Here is a 24,759-nt window from a genome sequence, read left to right on the forward strand (position 1 = left end):
GGTTGCCTCCTGCACAAGCCCTGACCAGGGCCCAGGCTAGGGAGGAGCCTGCAACCAGCGTATGTGCCCTTGACTGGAATCAAACCTGGGACCCTTTGGTCCACAAGTGGATGCTCTATCTGCTGAGCCAAACTAGCTAGGGCTATATATGGGTTTTTATTGGTTTTTAGAGAGAGGGGAGGGAGAGGAATAGATAGAAACATCGATGAGAGGAACATCATAGAGATGGGCTGCCTACTGGGGATCAAGCCCACAACCAGGGCATGGTGCTCTGACTGGTAATTGAAAGGGTATCAAATGGCAACCATTTGGTTCCTAGGTCCTCAACTGCTGTGCCACAGCCACCGGTCAAAACTGACTGTTTTCTAAGTTGAAGGGAATAATAGGATTTACTGGTGAACCAGCAAAAAATAAATGAGAAAAAAAACCACACCAATGATTATACTTGACTCAATATGAATTTTTATTAATGCACATTTGTCAAAGTCTGTACAAACCAAAACATTCCTATTTTAAAATGTCCATTATCACAAACATACAAATAAACAAAAGGTGTTACCAAAAGTTAGCTACTCAATTTCATGGTAAAACAGTGTCATGATTTTTAAAAACCAAAATTGCAAGACTGAGGTTTCTTCCTTCCCTTTTTAGAACTTGTAGAAAGTTAGAAAATGCGTGAATTTGCTTTATATAAGTGCCAAGATCTTAAAAAAAGATTTAGTATAAAATATGCTTTTATATTGTCACTTCATGTAACAGAATTTCTCAAGTCTTTAAAATTAAACAAAAACCAGACTGTAACTTTTTTTTACAATCTTTTCCCCACAGTCAACATATGTGCATTTGAAAAATATTATCTGACAGTTTGTCTTTACCTAAAAGTTTCTCATTCAAAAAGTTAGAAAACTATTTAGCACTGCCTTTTCCCTTGCTTGGAGGGAAACATTACAACCCTTCCTAGAGTGATATAGAAACAGCACGGCCTATTGTTTCTCTTATCAGAAGGAAGCCTCCCATTCCCACATCTGCCCCTTATATGCCTGGGTCCGCTTGTGAGAATGCTATCACACTGGTAAGTGTTTGCTTCTAGGAAATGCCTAGTAAGTTAAACTTCCTGCTACAATATTGGTAGCCTGAGGTACAAATGTCCTCTGCCCTCATGATTTCCTCTAACTCAAGTACCGCCCTGCGTTAATGATTGCAAGACAGTTGGTTTTACTGTATCATGGCACACTACATGTCTCTAATTTCTTTCACAAACATCATATAGAGGATCTGAGAGTAAGGCTAGAAATGCAAACTTATCCCGTCTCCTAGAAAAGTAACCATGTGCCTGTTTATTGGGTCAAGAAGAGAGAATAGGACATGAACAATTCTGGCTAAGACCAAACTGCTTCTGAGAACAGCACCTGTTTTCAATGCATTTATGTTAAAAACAGGGAGTATACAGGCTGGAGAAGGTGAGGAGGGGAGAAGTTACAGTGATATCATTTCTTTCAACCAGACTCAGAGTTCATACTTGAGCAGCTGTACTGACCCCCCCAAAAAGCTCTGTAGTTTAAATATTATCCCATTTTGAATCTGCTCATGTAAAAAAAAAATGTTCTCTGACAATGGCCAAGTATGACGACTGATCTAAGCAAGTAAGGGTTTTTGGTTTTTTGTTAAAAGAAGTGGCAGTGTGAGAATTTAAAACAGTCACATAAAAACAATCAGGAAAGGGGTAGGGGAGGGAAGTGTCCAGTACAACCTGGACAACCTTTCTTTCTGCCCTTACTTACAAAGACAGACGATTCAAATCTCTGCTACCACCCTAAGTATCTTCTTAAATGCTCTTCCAAGAAATCCTCCAAAAGGCACTTAACTCCATTCTTATGCACTGAATTGTTTCACCTTAACAGTTTTTAAGACTCCAAGATAACAAGAAAGAAAAGATTTGATTCTTTTACTAAAAGCTAGAGTAGGACTTTTTAAAAAAAGAGGCATCACTTTTACAAGAACAACAAGCTAGGCTACCATTATTCCTTTGCCAAGAAAATTTCTTTTTTTTTTTTTAAATAAATAAAATTCTGGCTATACATAGTACAAAGTTGATACGTAATATACCTGGAAATAAACCCAAGGGTATACCCTGAAGCAAAAGGTTTATTGGAGAGAGAAAGCTTCGTCCATTATACCAAGTCTTAAGGTGGCAGTTTTCAAAGTTCAGAGGGTGGCAGTGATATGAAATTAATGCCAAACTATTTGTTCATGGGTATGGCAGAATTCAACAATGGACAAAAAAATCATTCTGCACATAACACTGAGCAGTAACCACCATAAAAAAGAAGAAGAAGAAAAAAGCAGTACAGAGAGAGACAGAGCTAGTAGTACTGTGAGAAGGTGGGGGAAAGGGAGGAGAGAGGATTGGGAGTGAGAGAGTGAGAGAAAAAGAGCCTGAAACTCCAAACATTCAAGCATGCAGTCATAACACAGTGAAAAACAGGTGTTTCCATTCAGCCCACTGCAATCACACAAAGGCTAACTGTAATAAAATAGAGATTTCTTAAGAAAACTTGCAGTTCCCAAGTCGCCAACCCTAACCCAGGAATCCATTTGCTGTTGCTGGGGATCTCCTTGTGGTCTCTTACGGAGAGGTTATAGCTCCTGACTTCTCCAACTTCTTGCTCTTGGACAAGGCAGCTGCTTGCTTCAGAAGCTCTCTGTTTTTGGCCTTAAACAAACAAAAAAACAGCGCAAGAAGGATGTTTTAATAGAATAGGATACACTTTTCATGCAGATGCAGGCAGATGTAGATGGTCAGAAAGAGATGAACATATTTTATTTTTTAAAAGATATTTTATTGACTTCAGAGAGGAAGGAAGAGGGAGAGAGAGAGATAGAAACATCTATGGTGAGAGAGAATCATGGATCAGCTGCCTCCTTGCAAGTCCCCCACCGGGATCGAGCCCACAACCCAGGCATGTGCCCTTGACCGGAATCGAACCTGGGACCTTTCTGTTTGCAGGCCGACGCTCTATCCAGTGAGCCAAACTGGCTAGGGCAAGAAATGAACATATTTTAGAGAAAACAACAGCAAGCTCTAGAGCTATATTTGGGGGAAAGAAGATATTTGCTGGAGGTTAATCAATATACTTCAATCTCCTGGGATCCACTGTTACAAAAGGATGTTTTATGCAACACAAACAAACCATGGAGTGTCCTAATGTGCTGGATAAACAGAATTTATAATTCAGAAATTTGGAATCACATTTACTTTATCCCAAATTCAAAGAAAATATTTATTACTTCCTCTGTTTTTGAGGGGGAAAGATCAGAACACATCTAAGAATGAAACAATAGAAGACATGTATAAGGTGGATTAGACTTGTCAATACTTGGAAAAAAATAAATCTAAGAGATGATCACTTAAAATGTAATCAATTAAACACACGAGTTACTACATAAAATGAGCAGTCATCACCTGCAATTGTTCTGTGACTTCTTTGTGGGTTTTCTCCATTTGGTTCATTTTGGCTCTCATCTGAGATTCTTGGTATTGAAAATCAGCCTTCAACTCTGTGATCTGAGGGAAAAGGCAAAGTAACCAGAATAAATTTCTGCGCAATAAAGAATGTTTCATTACCAGAGAACTAAATAGTACCCCAAATTAATAAAGTCCAGGGCTTTCCTGAAGATCCATACCTAAATCAAAGCCAGAGAATTCCATATCCTATTTTTCTAAGCATTTCCTGAAAATGACACAAAATCCTGTAGTACCATTTCTGACACTTAACCACTAGCAGGTTTGAAAAATTTCATGTATACCTCCAAAAAAATTAGTGATTATAATACACTTTGACGCTTTTTCTTAAAATATGTTTTCACTGATTTTAGGGAGGGAGGGAGGGAGAGGGATAGATAGAAACTTCGAGAGAAAGACATCGACTGGCTGCCTCCTGCATCCCCCCCTACTGGGGATCAAGTCCGCAACCCGGGCATGTGCCCGGACCATGAATGGAACCAGTGAACTCTTGGTTCTTGGGTCCATGCTCAACCACCGAACCAAACTGGCCAGGCTGACTGATGACTTGAGAATATCCATGAGAATAATAGCTGCTTCCGTGTTCTGAATTTTTACCCTGCTCCAATAAAACTGATGAATTACTTCATTCAATACTATGATAACCCTGTGGGGAGTAATATTCTTCTTCCCATTTTATAGATGGGAAAACTAAGGCTTAGAAAGGGCTAGGTAACATAGCCAAGATCATATAGGCTAGCAAGTAAACAGAGCTAAAATTCAAACCTCAGGCCTTCTTCTGTTGACTATGCCATTCAAGAAGCACAGAGAAAAGCTACTTAAATCAGATAAATCAGGTGTAAGATGCGTTTTGAGGTGTAAGCAGCAACTGGAACATGAGGAAAGGAGAAGGGTACCTAAGCAAAGGGTACAGCAAGGGCATAGGCAGAGAGAGTGAGATAACTGAGAGCTTGTTCTAATGGCTGATGTGCATGGGGAATGACAGGAGATGAGGCTAGAGATAGGGAGGCAGGACATGAAAGAGCCTGCATTCCAAGCCAAGGAGTGTGACTTTGCTCCTCAAAGTTTTAGGGAACAAGCTACTATTTGTTTTTTGCTCCTTTTAAACCCTAACTTTGCAAAGCAGTAGAAACAAGTGTTCATTTTGTCTCTATTTTGCAAAAATCCTTTTATGTGCCATTCTGATCTAGTCCATGAAGAAAATATACTTGAGTCTACTTTCATCTGACAGTCATGTGGTAAAGTGGGAGAATATTGGTTTCTCCTATGAATCTCCATCTTACTGGAAGAAGAAAGCACAGCACAGTAGAAAGAACGGTATAGTGGTAATGACTTGAGTTCATTCCTTTGCTCTGCCATTTACTTAGTTATGTGAATCAGACACATCATTTACTTTCTTTAGGTCCATTTTCTCATCTGTAAAATGAGGTAGAAATTAGATTGAAAGACTGCATGTGAAGGTTTTAATGTTATAAATGTCTGTGTTAGCTCCTGGAATGAGTAACAGCATTCCAAACCCGGCACAAGATAATATACAGCTCCGGAGAAAAACAGCTAGTTGAAGGAACTGGAACCCTAAGAGAAAAAATATTGGAGGCACTCTTCATCTATAAAATGATAATGATAATAGCCCTGGCCAGGTAGCTCAGTTGGTTAGAGTGTCAGCCTAATTAGCCAAGGCTGCAGGTTTGATCCCCTGTCAGGGTACACACAAGAATCAACCATTAAGTGGAACAACGAATAAGTGGACCAACAAATCAATACTTCTCTTTCTGTTTCTCAAATCAATAAAAGAAAATTTTAAAAGTCTTCATTTAAAAAATAAGATGATAATAATAATTCCTACCTTAAAAGGTTGTTATGAAAATACATTAGTTAATATATATAAAGTACTTAGAATAGAGTCAGGCCCATAGTAAGCATCCAACAGAAGTTAGCTACTATTATTTTCATTAATATATTAAGGCAAAAATTAGATACTCTCTAAGAATGTGAAAATAAATACTAGACACAAATCAGAACAAGGATGGAAAAAGTCCCCTTAAAGAGGAAGGATGACTCATAGGACAACAGAATAAGACTTTACTGAAGATATTAACGTTTTGTTTTTCTCAAATATGGAACGCTTCATGAATATGCGTGTCATCCTTGCACAGGGCCATGCGGATCTTCTCTGCATCGTTCCAATTTTAGTATATGTGCTGCCAAAGCGAGCACAGTGTGTTTAATAAGTGGGTCACTCAGGAAGGGGGTTGTCAGCAATGGAAGCGAAGTGACACAAGAGTCATAAAGGAAGGCCTACCTGAACACTGTCCAGGGAGAAGGGAGACCTCGCCCACATATTTTGAGTATTACTGTCCCACGGACATGCCATCCCAATAACAGAGATGGAGGCATCAGGTTCTCTTAGCCTGAGAGCATTAAAAATTCCAATTACATAACTACCTCCTCCTATCCCAATTCCATGTTCATTTAGCACTTTCTCATTACAACCTTCCAAGGAAGCTCATACTGAGAAAAATAATATCCAGTTACATGCTGTATTGTAAATTAAGAGGAAACACTGTGGTTTTATACATTTTCTCTGTAAGCCTGGTTAACACAAGTTCTCCCTGAGAAATGAAAGCTCCCTCCAAATGCTGAGAAAATCAACTTTCTAAACCCACTTGAATGAGATGGATCCATTACAGTGATACCATGCCATGAGTTACCTTGGCAGACAACAAACCTCTCCCCAGGATATCCCAACCTTGCCACGGGCTCTCTCTCAAAGCATCCATGTTAAGTACCCAACTAATAACAGTTAAATAGAGTTAGCATCGTGCCCTAGTCCACATAGCTTACCCTGTCATCATTCTGGCCTGAGAGGCACTAATTAAATCATACCTTCTTCTCCTTCTCTAAAATCATTTGATCCTTTTGATGTAGCATCTTCTTTAGAGTGGCCACTTCTTCCTTCAGTTGGGCAATGATGACAAAGTGGTCAGTGCCTGGTGAGTCCAGAGCCAGGTCTGGGGAAAAGCTGAGTAGAAAAATGGATAGAAAAAAATCATAACTTGGATGGATAAACTTTTTTCTTTTTTCCCCCTCTTAATTTTTATGAGTTTGAGTCAAACTGAAGATACACCTGGAAGCAAGGTCCCAACAGACTGAGATAAATGCTCAGGAAATTTTTTTTCTACCTGAGGACACACTGTAGGCCACTGACTGCAAGCTCAAGGGAGGAGCCACTATCTGAATTCCCAGCATTAAGCACAATGTCCACCCACGTCAGACTCAACAGCATTTGCTAAACTGCGCAGGCAAGGTGATCATCAGATAGCCAAGCTACAACCCGCAGCATTCCTGCAGCACTTCCTCTCACATTCAGGACTAAAATAAATGCCACTTCACAAGAGCAAACCTATTCTGTTTCAGGTTCACTGAGGAGCCCCAATTATTTATGGGTGAAAGTCATCATTTTTTTGTGATTAGATAATTTCCCTAGAATCCGGACCAATGATCAAGAAGTTTAAGCACATGCATTTTCTTTAATGCTCCCCAGAGAGCTCCTCTTTTGATTCTGTTTTCTGCCCCAAAGCACTGTGATGTGGTACAGCTGCTAAGAAGCTGCTGTATTCCATCTCAGGAATGAACAGTCAGTCCTTTTAAAAAATGATAAAAAGAAGATGAATTTAACAGGAAGGAAGCCAATTTTCCCTACATTACAACTGGTGGGTTAACTGACACTTCCAATATCAAGAATTCTGTGACTTTTGTTGTTGTTGTTCCACTTATTCATGCATTCATTGGTTGGTTCCTGCATGTGCTCCAACCAGGGATTGAACCCACAATCTCGGGACATTGGGATGATGTTCCAAGCAAACAAGCCACCTGGCCAGGGCATGAATTCTGGACATTTAGTTAGGAAAGGAACTAAGAAGTGGCAAACTCCCAAGTCAATCTCAACATGGGTTTTCAACAGATTCCTCCCACTAACACTACCTGAGAAGTTTAAAATCAATGATGCTAGTTGTTAAAAAGATACCTTGCAGAGGTAATAAGAAAGAGTAAACTTCACAGACACTTTGTACCCCATTAAATAAGCAAAATTCAGCCCTGGTAATCCTATATGCTGGTCTGTTCCCAAATCCACCACTGGCTGGAAGGGAGAACTGAGATTGGGACAAGAATGGAAATAATTTCAAGGATTCAGGGAACAGTGTATTAGTTGGTAACACTTCAGGATGCTGGGCCCATGGAGAAACAAAAAAAATGGTTGGGTCTAATACTGTTGGGAAGCAATCCACTGCACCAACACAGATGGGACACTCTAGGTATTAGGACAGTGGAGTTTGTAAAAGAAAGCATCGTTGAGAAGGAGGGATGAAAGGCATAAAAATATACATTTAGACAGGCTTAAAATGAAACAAAAATATTGAAATGCATCCCCGTCTCTCCTGATCTTGCATCTGCATTGCACTGTCTCTCTGTAGGCGAAGGAAGCATGATCATCCCTTAGACTGAATAACACTACCTTAACTCCAACTTGTCTCTGCTCTGCCTCTCAAGACTGTCTTCTATACTGCCTGGAGGAGGCCATAGGCACAGATCATAATGAAAGGCATCCCGCTGGTGACGTCTTAGAATTAGTGTGGTGAGTTATTTGTGGGTTGCAGAATTTAACTGCTATTAAATCCAGTTATATGTTCCTGCCTATTACTTAATAACAAGGTTAGATTTATAAATAAATATCAGTACTGCTTATTTAAAAGATATCAAGTGGCTGGTGTAGTGACCCTAAGAGGTTCACTGAAAACCATACATTAGCTCCAAGCACACCCTAAAATATATTCCTGTTTCAGGAACTGTGTATGCATTTCAAATGGAAGCATGCACACACACTCCAATTGGCTCACCTGTCTCCATTGGTTGTAATTGACTCAAACTTGGGCTTTTTCTTTGGGATTTCATTTTGAATTGAAGACGTAGAAAGTGTTTTCTGGCTTTTAATGGCAAAAACAGAGAGATACACGTTAGAAATAAAAAAAATAATAAAATATCACAATGAAAGTGCCAAATGGGACCAATAATAATATAGCTCTTCTTTGCAAGGGTTATTTATTCTTGATTATCAAAATTCACCAAGGTGTTGATTTCATAGGTTCTGGATGTATGGGTGGTTGGTTTCCATAGGCCCCCAAAATTCTTAGCCTCAATTAAATATAAAATTAATACCTGCCTTATTAATTACGGAGAACAGTCAATAAAACTTTAATAAGTATAAATCTATCTTACAGTTTAAAAAGTACTTTTACATTCAATGTTTCATATGCTGTGAGGTATATACAAGATATTACTTCTACTTTGCAGAAACTGAGGCTCATCAATGTTATTGAGCTACCTAAAAATATAGCTAGTTAATAGTAAAGCTGGGACTAGACACCAGGTTGACATATTTGAACTCATTTTTCTTCATTATGTCTCTGTGAATCTACTGGTGTCTTGAATCCCACAATAATGCTAAAAATCAGTTTTAGCTATAAGTAGTAAGTTCATCCTCTAAAACTCGTTTGCAACCCTTTTGCTTTAACAGTTGTCCACAATTGCTAAGCTTAAAGGATACTTTAGACCCTTTCTTACTTGATCTCTTTCCAATATCTGACGCCACTGACCATGCCGTACTTTTATCCCCCCAACTTTATTAAGGAATAACTGACAAATGTAATTGTGTATATGTAAAATGTACAATGTGACATTTTGATATACAGATACATTATGGAATGATTACCAAGATCAAGATAATTAATACATCTATAACCTCACATTGTTAACTTTATTTTTTTTATGATGAAAATGCTTAAGATTTACTTTCAGCAACTTTCAAGTGTATGATACCATATTAATTATAGTCACTGCTATATATCAGATCCTCAGAACTTATTCTTATAACTAAAAGTTTGTACCCTTTGACCTATATCTCCTCATTTCCCACTCCTCCAGCGCCTAGCAAACACCATTCTATTCTGTTTCTATGAAATTGGTTTTTAATAAAAGATTCCACATAAAGTGATGCCATACTTTGTCTTTCTCTTTTTTCACTTAGCACAATGCCTTCCAGGTTCATCCATGCTCTCACAAATGGCAGGATTTCCTTCCTTTTTATGGCTGAACTAGAAGCCTGGTGCACAAATTTGTGCACGGGTAGGGGCTAGGCCTGTGTGTGGGGGGGCTGTGGGAGGTTGGCCGGCAGTCACCACCCCCAATTGGGGGGCGGGCCTGACTGGGGCGGCGCCGGCAGGGGGAGGGGCCATGGGAGGTTGAGAGGGGCTGATTGGGGCCCCTGATCAGGCTGGTTGGCCCCCCCGACAGTGCACATCATAGCGACTGGTCATTCTGGTTGTTCCAGTCATTCTGGTAGGTCGCTTGACTTTTATATCCTATGTAATAAAACCCTAATATGCAAATTGACCAAATGGCAGAATGACTGGTCGCTATGATGCGCACTGACCACCAGGGGGCAGATGCTCAATGCAGGACCTGCCCCCTGGTGGTCAGTGCCCTCCCACAGGGGGAGCACCGCTCAGCCAGAAGCAGGCTCATGGCTGGCGAGCGCCAACAGCAGTGGTGGGAGCCTCTCCCATCTCTGCTGCAGGCGGGCGGTAAGGAAAGAGGGGTCCCAGACTGTGAGAGCCTCAGACTCTGAGAGGGATGTCTGGCTGCTGGCTTACGTCTGATCCCAGGGGGGATCTGGCCTAAGCTGGCAGGCGACATCCCCTGAGGGGTCCCAGACTGCGAGAGGGCGCAGGCCGAGCTGAGGGACACCCCCCCGCCCCGAGTGCACAAATTTCGCGCTCTAGGCCTCTAGTATATAGATAATGTTCCATAAATATACCACATTTTCTTTATCCACTCATCTGTTGAAAAACATTGAAGTTGTTTGGATATCTTTGCTATTGTGTAAAATGCTGCAATGAATCGGAGATGCAGGTATCTCTCTGAGATACTGATTTTATTTCCTTTGGATCTGTACCCAGAAGTGACTGCTGGATCATATGGTAGTTCTATTTTCAATTTTTTTGAGGAACCACCATATTTTTTGCCACAGTGGCTGTACCAATTTACATTCCCACTAACAGTGTATAAGGTTCCTATTTCTCTACAATCAGACCAACATATGTTCTCTTGTATTTTTTATAATAACCATCCTAACAGGTGTGAGGTGATATCTCATTGTGGTTTTGATTTGCACTCCCCTGACAATTAGTGATATTTAGCACTTTTTCATGTATCTATTGGCCATTTATATGTCTTCATTGAAAAATGTCTATCCAGGTCCTTTATCCATTTTTAAATTGTATTCTTTTTTTTCTTCTTGGCTATTGAGTTGTATGTTTATATATTTTAGATATGAAATATATTCAGTCCATCCTTCTTGAATGCTTCTAGAGTTCTGTTCTCAGCCTCCAAAATGAGTTATATCAAAAACTACCTATCATAATCGTTGGAAACAGTGTTCCTCAGATCACCTACAGCAGAATCATCTGGGATACTTATAAAACAATGCAGATTCCTGAATTCTATCCCAGACCCTACTAAATTAAACCCTGGGGTGGGACCACAGGAATCTGCATTTTAAATAACCTCTAGTCTCACTGACAAGTGTATGGCCATATCCAAACCTCTCTTCTGAGTTCTAGGCTAAATTCCCACTAAATAATTCTTTTTGATGCTTCAACAAATTCAACTTTCAAAACTGAACTTCTCTTCTCCCCTTCCTATACTCTCTGTAAGTTAAGAATCTAAGAAACCTGAGAATTATCCTTTACTCACCCAGTTCCTGCCCATCTATATGTTCATCAAATTATTAACTCTCCCTCTAAAGCAGGGGTGAGGAACCTTTTTTCTGCCAAGGGCCATTTGGGTACTTATAACATCATTTGTGGGCCATACAAAATTATCAACTTAAAAATTAGCTTGCTATATTTGGTCAAACATTTAATTAACTCACCCCTCTTGCCTTGGCAGGGCCAGACCAAATGATGGGATTGGACATTTCCCACCCCTGCTCTAAAGTATCTTCCTGAATCTGCCTCTTTGGAGCCACTGCCTCAGTGAAGTCTGTGTTCTGTTTTTAAAAAAAGATATGTTTTTACTGATTTTAGAGAGAGAGGAAGGGAGGAGGGAGGGAGGGTAGAAGGGAAAGAGAAAGAGGGGGGGAGGGAGGAGGGGAGAGAGAGAGGGAGAGAAAGAGAGAGAGAGAGAGAGAGAGAGAGAGACAGACAGACAGACAGACAGACAGACATCTATTGGGGCTGTAGGAGAACCAGGAAACTGGGTGAATGGGACACTCAACCAACTGAGCCACAGTGACCAGGGCCTCAGTGAGGTTCTTGTATTAACATCTCTCACCTGGACTTTACAAAAACAAACCAAAAGAAACCTTAACTAGCCCCCAGTCTTTTTTTCCTTTAATGTATTCTCCATAATAATCAGGGTTAATTTTTTTATTGACTCCATGATTCAGTTCATGTTCCTTACCAGATCTGCAGAATCCCTTTTCCTCCCATTTCCCAGCTCCTAACCATAAGCTCCAATAACATAAAAGGATTTTCAATTCACCAGAGTTCCACATCCTATAGGTCTTTGTGTAAATGCTATTCCCTCAGCCTAGCCTCTGCCCATTGCTTATCTGACGATTCTGACATCCTACGATAAAGCTCCACCACCAGCTCTTCTCCAGCCTTCCTAAGGCAGTCATTTACCACTGCCTCTCAGGCCTGTATCGTGACGTTTCCACTGTGGAATTAATGTTTCCATGCTTCCATAGAACTATACTGCAATGGTTTGATTAGAGGTCTGCCTTCCCTACCAGACTGCATTCTTTTGGTGAGCAGCATGATTCTTTTATTCATCTCTGCATTCCTAGCAGAGTCCCTGGCCCAAAAGAGTACTTAATGTTTGTTAGATGAATAAATAAAATCATACTAGTAATAATAAACAGGAGTAACTAAAATATATCAAATGCTTCCTATATGCCAGTTATAAAACTAATCACTATGCATGAACTATATAATTTATCTTCATTAACAACTCCATGCGATAATGCTATTATTTATCTCATTTTACAAAAGAAAAACTTGTCCAAGTTCTCATGTAGAGAACCTGGAAAAGCCATGATTCAATCCAGAGCCAGAACTCTTCACAACACTACCAGGAAAAACCTAGAACAACTATCAGCCTCCTGGCCAAACAGCTGCATCCTTCAGAAAGTGGAAGGACCAATCTTCCAGGGAAATAATCCACTCTAAGGGTGAGGAGAACATTACATGTGAAAGCGGAGTAAGTTCACAAACTCTTCAGACACAATACAAACCAAGTCAGAAAATTCTGACACCTCATAGAAGTCACTGTGGTTCTTGGAAAACATAGGAATTGTAAAATATGACAAAGGAGATTCCTCCATAGGCTAGTAATAGAGAGAGAGAAAAAAAAAAAAACAAGAAAAATGTATACATAATGATATCTTCTATGACTAATTGTGTGTGATTACATCTGACCTACCAGCACCTCTAGGCCTGTCTTATGCATCAGGGGGTTACCTGTTATAATGGCTGCCACTACTCAATCGACTGTACTGCTCCTTCTCCTGGTGGCTGGCGCGGGAAGAGCTGCTCAGGTGCTTCCTCTGCTCTTTGGTCTTCTGAAGGACCCGTTTGTATGAGAGTGTGCACAGCCAGCACAGCAACTTCCCGTCTACCTGGAAGACAAGGAGACAAAGATAAAGAAGATGAAACCGAGCCCGGTCCTTCTCCTCTAATAAAGCCTGTAGTCCTGGTTTTTGGCCTCTGTCTGATCTTTCAGTGGTGAACCCAATTTCATTGTTACAAATTGAACATAATAAAAGCATAGTGGTTAATCACAAAAAAAAAAAAAAAAGATGAAACCATGTACATGGATATGAGAGAACACGAACATAAGGAGCTAGAACCTTTGAGCTGAGTTCCAGCTCTGCCATTAACGAGCTGTGTGAACTTAGGCAAGTCACTTGAGCTCTCTGGGGCTCAATTTCTTCATCTGTAAAATGGGGGGTAATAGTACCTACTTCAGAGGGCTGCTGGATTAGTGACATAATGTGTGTAAAGCATGGTGCCAGGCGCATAAAAAAATTGCTTAATAAATATGAGTTGCTAATTTTATGTATCTTTTTGTTGGGTTTTCTTCAACTTAACAGAGACCAGAGGAAAGTTCCAAGAATTTAAAAAGATACAAATAACTCCCTGGTGCTTGTTAGGAAAATTCAGCAGAGAGAAGACAGGAGATAAAATAAAATTTATATTTCAGTTTTAATACCTTATAAATGGCTCACAAAATGGTATGCTATAGATCTTTTCTCAGATAGAATATCTCCAGAAAAAGACCAATAAATGAGTAGATTCGAGGGCCCCAGTCCCTGGTAGTAGCGCTCTGAATTAGAAAAAGTTAGTCCCTTTGAGCAGAAACTGCTCTGCACCAGGGAGAAGGGCACCGGGCTAGGAAAGCAGAAGGACTTCCAAAATCCTCTGAAGCTGGGGTGCCTCTGTGCAGCATTAACTAAAAAATCGGGTTGTGGGACATCCTAGTGCTGGTGACAGGGCAACAGAGCTGGTTGGAATGCATCAGGGTAGGGAGGGAGTGGGCTGATATTTATGGAATTTTAATTTTCATGTTTTTATTCCTGAAACTAGATCTCTTGCCCCATCTTGAATATGGGTAGGTCATACCATCATTTATCTAAAATATTGTCTTGTTAGCAAAATCCAATTTGCACCCACCCTCTAACCCATTAGCAGTCCATGAGTTTGAATCTATTCCATTTCACTGTTTCTACCCAAGGAAAGCCATTCTTCTCTCTCACAACTGCAAGAGCCATCCAAATTGAGCTAATTCCACTCTTAGGCTCTTATAAAACCATTTCCACCTAGCTACCAAAGAGGGCTTCTTCTTTTTTTTTTTCTTTATTGATTAAGGTATTACATATGTGTCCTTATCCCCTCCATTGCCCTCACCCCCCTGGTGTCTGTGTCCATTGGTTATGCTTATATGCATGCATACAAGTCCTTTGGTTGATCTCTCCCCCTTATCCCCACCCTCCCCTGCCTTCCCTCTGAGGTTTGACGATCTGATCGATGCTTCTCTGTCTCTGGATCTGTTTTTGTTCATCAGTTTATGTTGTTCATTATATTCCACAAATGAGTGAGATCATGTGATATTTATCTTTCTCCCCAACTGACTTATTTCGAAAAGAGGGCTTCTTAAATGTAAATCTGATTATATCTCTTCTCTCTTTAAAATCTAATGGTTTCTCATCGTATCTAATATAAAATCTAAACTTTTTATCATGGCCTATGTTGACTTAAATGTAGCCCCTACCTGGGAATGTAATGTACAGCATGGTGACTATAGTTAATAATACTGTATTGTACATTTGAAAGTTGCTAAGAAAGTAGATCTTAAAAGTTCTCATCACAAGAAAAAAATTCTGTAATTATCAATAGTGATGAATGTTAACTAGACTTATTGTGATCATTTCACAATATACACAGATTTCAAATCACTGTTATACACCTATGACTTATATAATTTTGTATGTCAATTACACTTCATTAAACAATCAGTTTAGTCACTTTTTAAAAAGTAGAAAAAGAGAACCATAATTTTTCTCAATAAATAACAGTAAGCTAGAAGATACATATTAATATTTTGGCCTTGCTAGGTAAAGACAATTAAAAGGGAGAGGAGATAGTTTTCAATAATGTAAAATCTTATCTATCAAGATCTTTTTATCTCCATCTACATATACACACACACACACACACACAGAAAGAAAGAGAGCACACACATACTATATGCCAGAATGCAGAAAATATAGCAGAGAACAAGAAAGATAAAGACCTCACATTCTATGCCCAGCTGGTGTGGCTCAGTGGTTGAGTGTCGGCCTATGAACCAGGAGGTCATGGTTCAATTCACGGTCGGACACATGCCTGGGTTGTGGGTTTGATCCCGGTATGGGCCATGCAAGAGGCAGCCAATCAATGATTCTCTCTCATCATTAATGTTTCTATCTCTCCCCCTCTCCCTTCCTCTTTGAAATCAATGAAAATATATTTTTTTAAAAAGACTTCACATTCTAGTGGGTGTGGACAAACATTTAAGCATATGAGATAATTTATCATGTTACATGCTATGAAGACAATAAAGCAGGGAAATATGATAAAGAGTGACCGAGGGAATTAGTAAAAGGTCTTTGTAAGGAAGTGGCAGCTGATGAGCTGAGATGTGACATAAGAAACCAGTTAAGAGAAGGGTGCATCAGGCAAAGGTGAAAATGAGACTGCCAAGTCTGATGGACTAAAAGGTGGCCAGTATGGCTGGAACAAGGTAAGAAGTGGTGAGTGTGATGGCAGCTTAGACTGAGAGTCAGATATAGGCCTTGTAAACCATGGAAGGAGTTTGGGTTTTATTTTAAGTGCAACTGGAACTCACTGGGGGGCTTTCAACAGAAAAACAAACAAACACACTATGTGCCATTTGATTCCACCAAAATACCATCATTTCACATACAGCTTCCCTTTATGTCATATTCTTGTGATCCTTAACTTCAACAGATAGAAACAATTAAAGAGCCAGACAGTAAGCCTGGCCAGTGTGGCTCAGTTGGTTGGAGTGTCGTCCCATACACCAGAAGGTGGCAGGTTTGATTCCTAGTCAGGGCACATACCCAAGTTGCAGATACGGTCCCCAGTTGGGCATGTAAGAGAGGCAACCGATCAATATTTCTCTCTTACATCGATGTTTCTCTTTCTCTCTCTCTCTCTCTCTCTTCCTTCCTCTCTCTCTCCCAAACCAATAATAATAATAAAAACAAACATATCTTCAGGTGAGGAGTAAAAATAAATAAATAGCCAGACAATAAAACTGCTAGTACGACTCTCCTGAGTCACAATCTCTCCTTTACAGAGTTCTATAGAATTCTGCCAATCACCAGTTCACTTATGTGGGATATTGACCACTGTAATTCAGGTTCTCATGAGATACTAACTCATGAGATGTTAGATGTAAGGGTCCACATTTGATAATGAAGTAAACAAAAACTGAGTATCTTCTTCAAGGTCAATAACAGAACTAGGAGTGGAAGCGAGAAACCTTTCTCTGTTATCTCTCTTTTTAATGAATTTAGTGGGGTGACATTGGTTAATAAAGTTATATATGTTTCAGGTGCACAATTCTATCACACATTATTTCTGTTACAGGTCTTTTTAACACAATTGGCTCACCTTCATGTCTCTGAAAAAAAAAAATCAAGAAAAACACAGAGATTTACCTTCTTTCTGTCATCTTTCCTGTCAAATGCACACTGCTGCTTGCACTGTTCACAAGAATATGGCGGTCCATACTTCTTCTCTGAATTTGTGCAGCGCTGGCATTTGTTGCCAATAAATGCTGCAATTATATTGCAATACTGACACGGTTTGGGCTAAAAGAGGAAAAAACAGGGTCAAGTAAGTATAGTATAAAATACCAATGCCTTTTTTAAAGCAATTATTCGTATTACATAGTCATGGTAAAACTTCCTAAGTTTCCTTTTATATTGATGGATCAAGTGCAGTCCAATTCCTAACACTATGTAAAGTGTTTTTATGTGAAGGACTATTAATTTTAAAATAAATAAATGGGGAAAAAAAACAAAAACTCATTAGTGTAAATGCTGGGACGTCTTTGAGAAATTCAACAGAACCAGCTCTTTGAAGAAACCAGCAAGTACTTCCGATTTTCTGGAAAAGGCCTCTTTGCCTTTATAATAATAAAAGCATACTATGTTAATTAGGCCGGATGTCCTTCCTTCCTTCCTTCCTTCCTGACAATGCTGCAGTAGGTGAGGCCGAGACAGAGGCGGGAGAGGCCCCCAGCTGCGGTGGTGGTGGTGGTCAGGGCCAAGGCCCTTGCACGAGTTTCCTGCATCGGGCCTCTAGTCATTGTATGAACACGTTGGAAGAAACGCCTGCAAGACCATAGTATCCTGAACCCCTCACCCTGAGAGGAAAAAAAAATCACTCATCAATGGCTGGCTTGGTTCAGTGGTTGGAATGTTGGCCTGTGCACCAAAGGTCTTGGGTTTGATTCCAGTCAAGGACAGGTATCTGGGTTGCAGGTGTGATCCCTGGTCCCAGTCCAGGCATGTGCAGGAGACAACCAATCTATGTGTCTCTCTCACATCAATGTTTCTCTCTTTCTCTCTCTCTCCCCACCCTCCCCACCTCTCCCCCACTCTCTCTCTGAAAATCAATGGGGGTAAAAAAGAATAGTTGACTGCTACCAAACAAAGAGGTCAAGTCATGGAATCCATCTTTCTCCTTCTCCATACTGGTTGCTGTACCCTCTGGGAAAATTATAATCACAATCCTAAACAGTGACTATAAATATAGAACTCCTCAAAACTGAGTATTAGCTGAGTTTGAAAATTCAAACACTAGATATATTTTTATGAGAAAGTATTTACACATAACTAGTTCTTCCAATAAAAATATAGTAATTATATTAATAGTCCACAGAATGTAAGGTTCCAAGAGACCTGAGCACTTACTGTTAGGTACACAGAAAACTACTTACCGTTCCATATAACTGCACGTTCTGAGCACATTTCTTGCATATTGTACTGGTTTTGCTGTAAAGGAAGAAAGAGACACAAGGCTTCTATAAGAAAAAAGTTGTTTTAGTTAGGACATCTGAACACTGATTCCTCCTTAAGCCCAAGCAATTTGCTCATTGCTTTGTGCCAAGGTGAAATATAGTTTGGACATCTGGTTATCTGAAGGTTGAGTATCTGGCCAATAACTCTTTTAATTATTTTGTAGTTATTAATTTTATTAACTCAGATAAAATGAGGCTTTGGTTTAAAATAGTGAGTTATTTCTGATTATGACATCTCTAAGTAAAATTATCAGATATGGAGAGGAACCTCAAAAGAATATAATGTTAAAGCCCTGGCTGGGTAACTCAGTTGGTTAGAGTATCATCCTGATATACCAAGGTTGTGGGTTTGACCCCAGTCAGGACACATACAAGAACCAACCAAAGGCCAGGCTGGTGTGGCTCAGTAATTGAGCACAGACCCATGAACCTGGAGGTCATGGTTCGATTCCCAGCCAGGGTACATGCCGGGGTTGTGGGTTTAACCCCCAGTAGGGGGCATGCAGGAGGCAGCCAATCAATGATTCTTTCTCATCACTGATGTTTTTTTCTCTCTAGCCCTCTCCCTTCCTCTCTCTGAAATCAATAAAAACATATTTAAAAAAAGAATCAACCAAAGAGCCCTGGCTGGTGTGGCTCAGTTGGTTGGAGTGTCATCCCATACACCAAAAAGGTGGCAGGCTCGATTCCCAGTCAGGGCACATATCCAGGTTTCAGGTTCGATCCCCTATTGTGGTGCGTGCAGGAGGCAGCCGATCACATTGATGTTTCTCTCTCCCAAGTTAATAAGAAAAAAAATAAAATATACTTTTTAAAAGGAATGTTATATTAGACTGAATTGGACTAGCAGAAAATAAATTAATTCTCCTTAGTTCAGATGAATAGTTGAAAAATTTGAGGTTAATATTAAATATATCTGTTTGAAATAGAAACTCAGAAATTGTATCCACGTTGACTTTTCTTTATCTATGCTCCTCTCTATAAGTAAAAGAATATAAAAATCCCAGATGTGAGGATATAGATACTATAACCAAATTTTTTTTAATTTTACTTTATTTATTTATTTTTTTTACAGAGAGGAAAGGAGAGGGATAGAGAGTTAGAAACATTCATCAGCTGCCTCTTGCACACCCCCTCCTGGGGATGTGCCTGCAACCAAGGTACATGTCCTTGACTGGAATCGAACCCAGGACCCTTTAGTCCGCAGGCCTACGCACTATCCACTGAGCCAAACCAGTTAGGGCTCAAATGTTTTTTTTAAATATTTTATTGATTTTTTTACAGAGAGAAAGGGAGAGGGATAGAGAGTTAGAAACATCGATGAGAGAGAAACATCGATCAGCTGCCTCCTGCACACCCCCCACTGAGGATGTGCCCGCAACCAAGGTACATGCCCCCTTGACTGGAATCAAACCCAGGACCCTTCAGTCCACAGGCCGACGCTCAATCCATTGAGCCAAACCAGTCAGGGCTCTAACCAAATATTTTGTCAATATTTCCAATTTGTCTAAGAGCCAAAGACTGACAGAAATAAAAATGTCCTTTGCGAGAGTTCATACATACTATTACCTAAATGCCTGAAATGATGAACCGCCTTGGGGGAAAAATCATCTTTAAATAAAGTCTAACTCTTCAAAAAGGGATGTACAAACAAGTGATTGGTGTGCAAGAACAGCTTAAACAATATTTTGGAGATAAAAATAAAATCACACAAAATTATAATATAGCAAATCCAGCCTATTCACTATGTTATGATTATTTTACCATACAGTTCCTATGAAAGTGACCATAACGTTAAAACAGACAAAAGAAAAACCTCAAAGTAGAAAACATTTAAATTAAAACGAGATAGTCAAAGAAAATATTTTCCAGGGCAACTTCCTGCAATTTTAAGAAGGCAGTACAAGAAGCGAAGTACATTGAGAGACTTCTAAAAAAGGATTAGCAGCAGTGATTCTGTGATGCTGAATATTTTGGTATATACTTAGATTTGTTACTGAAGAGGTGGGATATATTATCAATATATACAAGTGTTCCTAACATCTTAGAAAATATGCAAAGTGAAACTATTTCCATGATCCATCTTGAATTAACATTTATGTATGGTATGAATTAAGGGTCAAACTTCTTATCTTACCCCCCACACAAAAATTAAAGATGAATCCTAAACCTAAATATAAAAGCTAAAAATTAAAGCTTCTAGAGTATATTCTGTATGTTTCCATGTGTGAGCTAGCAAATAGGCCCCACCATGCTTAAGGCACTGTCGCTTACACGCGCAGTTCCACAAAGGTTGAACTTACTAAACTAATACACGGCAAAGCACTTTACTGCTATAGAAAAGCACCTCCCCACAAAGATGTGTTTATTCATACCTAAGTACCTCCGTGTTTTTCACACTTTTAAAAATAAGTTTCAAATGTGAATAGGGCTAAAAAATCCTTTTCCAGGATTGCCACAGTTCCAAAAGTATCTTCTTTTGGCTCATAAATTCTTCCAACTCTGTATATAGACATACTGGAGCATAAGGCTCATGTTGAACTCCTGTGGTTTCTGAGTGTCATAAAGATTATAACCACAATATAAAATGATCAAGGATCTGAAGAAAAGTTTACTTAAAAAAATTTAAGCCTAACTAGGTGGCTCAGTTGGTTGGATGCCCTCTGGTTTACTGAAAGGTTGCCGGTTGGATTCCCAGTCAGGGAACATGCCCAGGTAGAGGGCGCAGGAGGTAGCTAATCCATGTTTCACTCTCACATTGTGTTTCTCTCCTTTTACCTCTCTTTCTAAGAGTCAACAAAAATGTTTTCTTAAAAAAAAAGTTTTTTTAAGCCATCAAAATTGGAAGTAACTAGGGAACATGTGTATTTTATACCCATCAACATGTTATAATAAAATAACTACAGCGCTAGCCAGTTGGCTCAGTGGATAGAGTGTGGGCCAGTGGACTGAAGGGTCCCAGACTGGATTCCCACAAAGGACACATGCCCGGGTTGCAGGCTTGATCCCCCGTGGGGGGCATGCAGGCGGCAGCCGATCAATGATCCTCTCTCATCACTGATGCTTCTCTCTCTCTGAAATCAATAAAAATATATTAAAAAAACTGCAGAATCAAACTGTTTTCCCTTCAGATCACATAAATCTTTTGCCTTTTAAAAAAAAATCCTCGCCTGAGGATATGTTTTTTTATTGTTTTTTAAATCAATCCTCACCAGAGGATACTTTTCCTCACTGATTTTTAGAGAGAGTGAAAGGGACGAGAAGAGACAAAGAGAGAGGAACAGCGATGTGAGAGACACACATCCATTGGTTGCCTTCAGGGCTGGGAATCAAAGCCCCCACCTTTTGGTGTACAGGACAAGGCCCCCAACAGCTAATCCACCCAGCCAGAGCTAAATCTTTCGCCTTTTACTAAAGATGTCCATGGAGAGGAACAAAAAACGGCAGAATCTGTGTAACGCGAAATTGATTACAAGTTTTAAGAGGAAAAAAAGCCTATTAACGTTTTTCACGGTCAACAAAAACGGTACCTCTCCTGCTGGTACTCAGTCCTACAGTAGGTGCACTTCACAACAGGGTGTGCAATCCGACATTCCTGCAACGAAATGAGGATGTGATTTTAATAGGCGGTCAGAAATGGAAACGGCCTTCAGGACCCCGCGCAGCCACTGTGCTCCCGTGAGTCACTGAAACATGCCGGGCCTCATTTCTTCCCTCTGCAATACCGGCATCACTGTCCTGCGGGGACCTGGGAGGCAAGTCGGCCTTGATACGGAACTGCTCTGTAGTCATAAACTGTAAAACAAAGGTAGGTATGAATACGCCGGAGGCTGGAGTCAGAAGCCCTGGACTCTAGCCTCGTGCTGCCACCACCACTGTGTGATTTTTGAGCGGGTCCACGTGTGAAATGCAAGTGCTGCATTAAATTCATCACTGCTTCCGGATATAAAACTACTGTCTAATAATGTAATTTTGAAAGCCAGCTTGGCGACTTTTAACTGTGGCCTCACAGCTCCTCTCTCCCCTTACATAGGCAAAGCAGGATGAAGCAACTTCAACGAAAAAAAGGGAACTTAAACCTTCAGGGGTAAAAACTGACCCACAGCTGGTTAGGAACAGGACCGAGGTCAGCAACTGGAGGTTGAGACAATCACCCTTGGGCTTCCTGCGCTTGACTGTGGGCGGGCCTTTTCTACAATCCTCTCCACCTCGGACTCTGGGACTAGCTGACAAGTGTCCGGGAGGCGCCCGAGTTCGAGTCACTCTTCTCAGGCAGCACCGAGCTCTGGAGTTGGGTCCCGGGCGGGGCAGGGGGTCCCCCAGCCGGCAACCAGGCGGCAGACCACGGCGGGGGACCCGCCAGCCCAAGAAGGGTCGCCAGCGCGGCTGGCTGGGGCCAAGCAGAGGACCCGCTGTCCACTCCCCCGCCCTCCCCGGGTCCGAGAACACCCCGCGGTTGCTAAGCAGCCGGACACGCCGCCAAGGGGGCCTGGGCCGGGGCTGGGACTCCCCCCCTCGCCCCGCCAGCCCCCAGCGGGAAGGGTGCGGCTCCTCAGCTAGGCGAGCCCGCCACGCCCTGAGCGGGGGGGCCCCGGCGGGCGTCCCTGCAGAACAGGGGGCTCCGGCCCGCGCCTCCAGCGTCCCAGTCCCAGGCCGCCGCCCCGGCCCGCGCACCTTGCACAGCTGCTGCCCCTGAGACAGCGCCTCGAAGGGAAAGCGCTGGTGGCACTTGGTGCAGGCGTAGAGCGCCGCCATGTCCGGCCCGGGCCGTGCTCGAAGCCCCGCCGGCTCAGTCCGCCGCTTTATCTGACAGTCTGAGGCACAACCGGGCAGAGGCAACGGAGGCGGCGGCGGCGGCGGCAACGGCGGCAGGCTGCGGGCTGCGGCGGGCGGGCGGGCGGGCGGGCGGGTGCGGCCGGACCTGGGCGGGCGCGGCGACGCTGGGCGCCTGTTCACTGGTCATTCCGACATCCATCAAGCACGAAGGGGCGGGACACGGAGCTCCCGACGACTCTGATTGGGTCTGGACTGGAGTACGCCACTTATGACGCGCGCGGCCTTGATTATGTAAAAGCACAGTCACGCGGGGACGCGGCTGGGAGGGACCGTCCGCCGCCTCGACCTCGGAAGCGCCCAGGCTCCGCCCCCTTCACGCTTTGTTCCCGCCCTCGCTCCTCCTCTCCGGGGCCGGCGCCGGGGCCGCGGCCTCCTCCGCGCTCTCGCGATACCTCCGCGAAGTTGTGCGGTTTTGTTTCCCGTGGAACTGCTCTGCGGGAGCCCCAGGGGCACCGTCGGGCCGAACGCGGCACGTTGTTGCTGTAGAACTTCCGCACCACCGACCTGGAAAAAGGCGGGGCTTGTGTGAGAACCCCTCCATCATCGGGGCAGGAGAGGCCCGTAGCACTGTCACTCGAGGGGTAAAGGGAAACCATGAGAGGCAACTTAGCGGGGTGCTCTCTGTCTGGGACCCCTAAAATGGAAGAACTCTAGGGTCATTGACCTCCAGGGAGAAAGGGAGAAATCTCAGAGAGGACACCCCTATGTGGAGGAAGAGGGATGCTAGGGTGATGACAGCCCCTCCGGGAGGGGGAAGACAAATACTAGGCGAGGCCTTCCTTGGCGTCCTCTCGCCCCGGAGGACCCCTCAGAGTGGGTGCACTGGCCTGCGGCTGCTTCCTGCTTTGTGCTCTCCAGTTGCACCCAGCTTCTCTCGGCGCCTGGGGTGTCGTGGCTGGGCCTGGCAGGCTGCGGAAGGCAAGCCACACCCTCCTGGCGACTCTGCTGCTCTTCAGCGCCCAGCTTGGCCCTTTTAGGGGCTGCCCCGGGAATTAGCCAACTGTTGTTCTTGAGGCTTTTGCAAAGCTTGTAAGGCTGACCTTCCATGCCCCCGCCCTAGAGTTGCTTTGGGGCTTACATTACTTTTTGCTTTGCTGGTGGCCTGTGCAGTACTAGTTTACCTCAACTCATTTCTTTCTTTTTTAAAGTATATTTTTATTGGTTTTAGAGAAGAAGGGAGAGAGAGAAACATCAATGATGAGAGAGAATCATTGATTGGCTGCCTCCTGCACGCCCCCTACTGGGGATCGAGCCTGCAACCCAGGCATGTGCCCTTGACTGGAATCAAACCTGGGACCCTTCAGTTCGCAAGCCGACACTCTATCCACTGAGCCAAACCAGCTAGGGCCAACTCAATTCCTTACAATTGAGTGTGCACTTAACGACGTCTAGATTCCTGCCCCAACAAAATTCACTATCTTTAAAACCCAAGTCCAGCCCCCTTCTTGTGAGTTTGCCCAAAGATGTGTATTAATCAACGGTTGATGCTCTGGAGTCAGAAAATTAAGGTTCAAAATCACTACTCCACACTTACTAGCTATGTGACTTTGGACCTATCACTAAACTTCTTGGAGCCTCACTTTCCACAATTGTACAACTGGGTCTATGAGGATCAAAAATAGTACATGGAGGGTGATGGGTAAACTGCTTAATGGTTAAGGGGTTCTACTTTGGAGCGATGGAAATGT

At 42.1% G+C, this 24,759-nt stretch overlaps 1 protein-coding gene and 1 non-coding gene across 4 annotated transcripts; both read right to left on the reverse strand.

Annotated features, from left to right (window-relative positions):
- Positions 1-439: 439 nt before the first annotated feature.
- Positions 440-23,186, reverse strand: FAM76A (family with sequence similarity 76 member A). Of its 3 annotated transcripts, none has more exons than XM_059690603.1 (9): positions 22,910-23,181; positions 21,766-21,830; positions 18,155-18,209; positions 16,869-17,021; positions 13,105-13,262; positions 8,422-8,508; positions 6,410-6,545; positions 3,464-3,565; positions 440-2,713 (listed from the first exon to the last, which is right to left on the reverse strand). In XM_059690603.1, exons 1-9 carry the CDS (start codon positions 22,988-22,990, stop codon positions 2,627-2,629), a joined length of 924 nt encoding a protein of 307 aa, XP_059546586.1. In that variant the 5' UTR covers positions 22,991-23,181; the 3' UTR covers positions 440-2,626. The 3 variants fall into 3 exon arrangements, with proteins under 3 accessions (XP_059546586.1, XP_059546587.1, XP_059546588.1); XM_059690604.1 differs by having other exon boundaries at positions 13,105-13,256; positions 16,863-17,021; XM_059690605.1 differs by lacking the exon at positions 8,422-8,508 and having other exon boundaries at positions 22,910-23,186.
- LOC132232058 (U6 spliceosomal RNA) lies at positions 5,635-5,740 on the reverse strand. The gene has a single exon (XR_009452221.1). It is a non-coding gene; the product is annotated as a U6 spliceosomal RNA (small nuclear RNA).
- Positions 23,187-24,759: the final 1,573 nt, after the last annotated feature.

Source organism: Myotis daubentonii, chromosome 3, assembly GCF_963259705.1.
Source record: "Myotis daubentonii chromosome 3, mMyoDau2.1, whole genome shotgun sequence".
Lineage (NCBI taxonomy): Eukaryota > Metazoa > Chordata > Mammalia > Chiroptera > Vespertilionidae > Myotis > Myotis daubentonii.

Coding starts and splice junctions, on each gene's coding strand:
- FAM76A (XM_059690603.1), bottom strand. CDS start 22,990: ATGGCGGCGCTCTACGCCTGCACCAAGTGCCACCAGCGCTTTCCCTTC. Junction 8,509..13,104: donor AGTGGCAGCCATTATAACAG/GTAACCCCCTGA, acceptor TGCCATTAAAAG/CCAGAAAACACTTTCTACGT. Junction 2,714..3,463: donor AAGTCACAGAACAATTGCAG/GTGATGACTGCT, acceptor TGTTTGTTTAAG/GCCAAAAACAGAGAGCTTCT.